Source organism: Hippocampus comes, unplaced genomic scaffold, assembly GCF_001891065.2.
Source record: "Hippocampus comes isolate QL1 unplaced genomic scaffold, H_comes_QL1_v1.1 scaffold315, whole genome shotgun sequence".
NCBI lineage: Eukaryota > Metazoa > Chordata > Actinopteri > Syngnathiformes > Syngnathidae > Hippocampus > Hippocampus comes.
The window spans coordinates 2168792-2174232 of NW_017805539.1; the positions used below are offsets into that span (position 1 = coordinate 2168792).

The 5441-nt window shown below is 39.5% G+C and overlaps 1 protein-coding gene across 1 annotated transcript in view; it reads left to right on the forward strand.

The window, feature by feature from the left end:
- tbx20 (T-box transcription factor 20) overlaps positions 1-2170 on the forward strand; it is a 28567-nt gene extending 26397 nt beyond the window's left edge. The window contains exons 7-8 of the mRNA XM_019878754.1: positions 936-1048; positions 1687-2170. Of these exons, the coding sequence (XP_019734313.1) occupies positions 936-1048; positions 1687-2012 (439 nt within the window). The 3' untranslated portion in view covers positions 2013-2170. The remainder of the gene's footprint in view (positions 1-935; positions 1049-1686) is intronic.
- The last annotated feature ends 3271 nt before the right edge of the window (positions 2171-5441 follow it).

Genomic DNA, 5441 nt, shown 5'->3' on the forward strand with positions numbered 1-5441 from the left:
AGCCATGGTGGGCAGAGAGGTACCACATCATCAGATGGCTGTCATTGTTCAAAAAATATCCACCAGAAGGGTGCAGAAAGCCTCCTAGAACTTCATTTGAGGTTAATGAGAGGCCCTTAAATGGTGACAAGTGCGCGGACCCCCGTTTAACATGAGTTTGAATGTGATTGGTTCATTCAGAATGCAGCCACATCTCCAGTTATAAGAGGGTGTGCGCACTTGTGCAAACACATTGTCTGAGTTGTTTGTTTATACTCTCTTTCTTTTTCTCATGTGTTGTACAGGTTACAGGTCACATTAATGGTGGGAAAAGAGTTGAAATAATGCGTCATGCGTCAGTTTGTTTTTTAATATCATAACCTGGCATTTCGACAGGGGGTAGAGACTTTTTATAACCACTATTTTATCCACACACACTTGGATGCGGTGTCAGAGTGTATCTGAGGGCTGTGAATTGCAGCTGATCAATTGATCGCTGGGGAGCTGCAGAGGGAAAATGTGGTTAGCCAAGAGTGGCCATGCGGCTGCACTCAAACGCGCTTTAATCCAATTGGACGGCTCTGAGTGATTGAAGCCAGCAGGCCCCGCCCACACACACACACACACACACACTGTGCCACTGAGCCTGACAAGTGCGGCTTGACAAGACATGCACTTGGGGGTGTAGAGGGTATATAGACATACACTCACGAAAAAAAAAACTAACGAGCAAAATAATGTCAGATTTGATTATGGCACAGATATATATATATATATATATATATATATACACACACACACACACTCATCTTTACGCACGCGTATATCAAACACCAGATTTTCTTTTATAGGGAGATGCGGATCCCAAATATCTCTTGTTTGTGTGTGTGTGGTGGTGAGAGTTGTAAAAACAACGAGATTTATTTCGGGCTGTTGCTCTTGGACTTCTGCTGCAGGGAAAGTGTGGAGAATCTGATCCACAAGCACTCGTACGCCCGCTCACCCATCAGAACATACGCCGGAGACGACGACCACATGCCCGACGACGGGCACCCGCCACACGCCAGAGGTGACTAACCACGTTATTATGATGATGATTTTTTAAATTTTTTTAATGTCCCATATTTCCGGTGACGCAGCATGTGACTTAGCTTATTCTTACGTGCTCAAGTCCACATTGGTTTGTTGCCATGAGGCGTCTCAATGTTGAAGACATTTGTGACCGCATCTGCTGTGTTTTCGCTTTGTCGTAGAAATGATGCAGACTTTTTATCGGTCCCCTGTAGCATTTCAAAATATTTCGCGTAGCTTAGCAACTTGTTGCACCGTTTGAACTCACAACCTTAGGGATCAACACGTGCATTTGGGTTAGCTTTACGTGAAATCACTGGAGAATTTTTGCAGCGGTGCCTTGAAAAGATTCAGAGCATTGTCAAAAAGCACATCGGGCATGATTTCATGTGCCTGGACTAGTCCAGACACATTCTCTTTTAAGATGTGTCAACCGGCGTTCACACACGGTTTAAGTTACTCTGACTGTTACTGAAAATGGATTCGTGCGAATAGTTAGCATGTCAACAAAACGCCGGTTCCTGTTGACGTCACACTGTCTGATCTGAGTCGGCAAATTATGATTCGATTTTTAAAATTTGCCACACCCCATCCCTCCGAGCACTAAACTGAACTCTATCGTTTGGATGCGCGCAGGCTCAGCGTTCACGGCCTCGGACAACCTGTCGCTGAGCTCGTGGGTGAGCGGCGGCGCGTCTGCGGGCTTCTCGGGCTTTCAGCCCCCTCCGTCGTTATCCGCCATGGGGGCGGGCGGAGCCGGCTCCCTGCCGCACCCCATCCAAGGCTCGCTGCCCCCCTACGGCCGTCTGGGTGTGCCGCTGACTCCCGGCGCCCTGCAGGCCGGCGGCCCGTCCTTCCCGTCATTCCACATGCCGCGCTACCACCACTACTTCCAGCAAGGGCCCTACGCCGCCATCCAGGGCCTGCGCCACTCCTCCGCCGTCATGACGCCCTTCGTATGACTCCTCCCCTTCCCAAATCTCGGACCACCTCACTCTCATCTTGTGTAAATAGATCACCCGGAAACGAGAACGAAAGGATGAAAGAGACGCCAAGAAAGTCCACGAAAGGAAAATCCTGGCGCCAAAGGACCAGAAAGCGGAGTCACCCATGTTGTCAAAAAAAAAAGAAAAAAAGCGGCGCCATGGCGACCATTAAACCGCAATCAAGCTTAGATGGTCACAGACATGATGCAACATTGGACAAAGGACCACAATGACAAGAAAATAAGAATAATTGTACTACCAGAATAAACATCGAGGAAAGGTTAGCGATTTAAAAAGTGAGATACTTTTGAAAAAAAGTCGGATTTTTACTTTAATCTCTCAATAGTACGGCTACCCCGCCCCCAAACAAAAAATATATATATTTTGCGAGTTTTTTTCTCATGTGGTGACAACCTTATATTTTGAAAATAAGATATTTTTCTTGAAAATAATTTTTGCAGAATTCTTTGTCCAAAAAAAGACCTTTTTTCTCTCCCCAAAATGATGTATTTTGTTGTTTTGTTTAGTTTGTTCCACAAGTTTTTTTTTCTCCCCCGCAAAATTCCTTTGCTTGTAAAATTGTTCTTTTTTTCATATGATCATCATTTCGTTTTAAATGAAAAAGAAAAAGTAACATCTTGAAGATGAAGACTTTTCACCAAAAAATAAGACTGAGTTATCTCATAGTATTCATTTTTCCACCCTTAAAATTAAGACTTTTTACCAAAAATAAGATTACGCCTGCAACTTTTTCCCTCAAAATAATTGCTATTTTTTTTCCTCTGAATTAATATTTCAACCTCCAAAAATGACCTTTTTCCTTGAAAAAATATTCCCGAACTATTTTTTTCACAAGATTCACTTTTTTTAAATAATTGATTTCTTTGATCTTCATGTTTTTCACACATACTATGACCTCAAAGAAATATTTAAATCTAAAAATAAGATTTTCTCATAATATTCAAAATGCTTGTCTTCTAACTTCACAATGTCTCTCAACTTAATTCTCTTACGATTAAGACTTTATTCTTGTACTATCATGTTTTTTTTTTCTTTTCAATGTGGTCCTTTGTCACTGAGAAACTGGAACTCAAAGAAAACTCCAAGGATCGTCCAGGACCAAAAAGCTGATTCGTCAATCTCGTAAAAGTCTCCTCAGAGCCGGACGATTTAAAAAATAAAAAAAATAAAGACAAAAGAAACAGGAAAGATTCAACAGTTTGGATTATCGTTGGGACTTGGGAGGCAACCGGAAACATTTCACGGAAACGAGATGACAACATGGTTCCAAACACATGTACAGTCAAAAGTCAATTGAAAAAATGGATGGAAGAGCTAAACTGGCTCACTCTAGAGACAAATAAACTCTAGCACGCATGCTGGACCAAACCATATAAAGAAGAAAAAAATAAATCATTGTTTCACTTTGAGTTGTTGAATTTCTCGTTAAAAACAACAAAGTAAACTTCTTGGCTTGTTACCACAAGCGAATTGGTTACATTTTTGTTTGCGGTTTCGTTGAAAGGGATAAGAAAAATGTTTCTGTTTTCCTGGAAATTATCATTATTTATTCATTATTTGATTTTGAGTATAGTGGATATAAATAGTCTACATATCCCAATTCCAATGCCAGATTTTTTTTTTGTTTTTTGTTATTTTTTTTGGTCTAAAAAAAAATTGAAAAAAAAATCATTTAACTATCCTCTCGGTTGAAATGGTAATCTTTTTGAGAGAGAGACAGTAAACATAAACAATGAGATAATGTGGTTGCAAAAGTGTGCACACCCTCTTATAACTGGCATGTGACGATAGTCGGACTGAACCAGTTGCATTGAAACTCATGTTCAATGGGATTTTATATATATATATATGTGTGTGTGTGGGTGTGTGTGTGTGTGTGTGTGTGTGTGTGTGTGTGTGTGTGTGTGTGTGTGTAGCATTTGAACTGGGGTATGTAGATTTTTAGCATCCACTGTAGATATTAATAATTAATATCATCGGTGTCCAAATGTTGTCTTATACTGGAAATATCATCACTTCAGCGAAACGGTAAGAAGATAACTTCATTTTTAGTTGACTTTTTCCACACAACTGACATCATCTTTTTTTTTTTCTTACTCAAAATTTCTGAAATCATTTTCAAGGACGTCTTCCTTCATTTGACATATATACAGTAATATTTAACGACGAGTATGAATGTGTTGTAAAAAAAAAAAATGTTTTCCATGTCCAGGCCAGCTGCATATTTATTTGGTTTCCATGAATGTAAAATGTACAAATGACACACTTATTTATCTGTTGTCATCTGAGCACCAAACAATCCTGCGTTTTGTTGAATTTGTTTTTTTAAGTGCAATATATTTATTTTGTTGTCTGAAAATGTCTAATGTATCACCTTGAAAAATATATATCACCACCCAAATGCTGACTTTTTATTCCCTTTCCATTTGCACACTACATGTGATAAACACATCTATTTATTATTCGTTAAACATATATAAAATGTGATTTTTAAAGTTATGTGGTTGATTATATAGATAATACTGTTACTGTTCATAAAGCTACAGTACAGTTTCTAGAATTAATACAGGAGTACAGTAGTAATGTAGTGGTTTCATGTAGTAGTAGTAGTCGTAGATTTAAAAGTCGACTTTGGAACTATAATGCAGTACTGTACTGACATTACAGCGCACTCTAGTGGCGAATTGTTTTAGAGCCATCGATGCAGGTCATTTTAGTGCAGCTGCATTGGGGGAAATAAAGGAAATTAAAAAAAATTGAAATGGAGGAAATAAATGATAAAAAATGTTTATCAAAATTGAAGAAATGAAAGTAAAAATGAAAACAAATTCCACGGAAACAATATTACTCTTTATTCACATGAAACAGAAACAAGAAAAATGCAAATCAATGAAGACATGCATAAAATAAACAAGTTAAGCACAGAAGAATACATCGTAGAAAGGGTTCTGTCAGTCGTCATCTGTACCTGTGGGTAAAAAACAAAAAACAAAAAACAAAAAAGGACGTTTCGCTTCTCTCACAGAAGCTTCGTCAGCGGTAGACAACCCTGAAGTCTCCGTGAAGACTCCGGGAAGTTGCTCTGCGCTAAAAGGCTGAGCGTGGCCTGTTTGAGGACTGGGTGGGGATGGTTAGTCACGCCCCTATGGTGAAGAGGCCCATTGGTTTCTAAACTCCCTATCATTGGGTCTTGATTAGGCCTATTGTTTGGGCTAAGGCTGAATAGCTACTTTCAGTTAGCCTGATCAGCATGTCTATGTCCCTTACTGGTCAACAAGTTATTGTAAATAGGAGACAGGTTAAATCTGATACCTCCTTCACGGTTCAGAGAGGGTGAAAATTTTTTAACAAAAATCGCTTCCTTTACTCCCCTTTCAAACCATC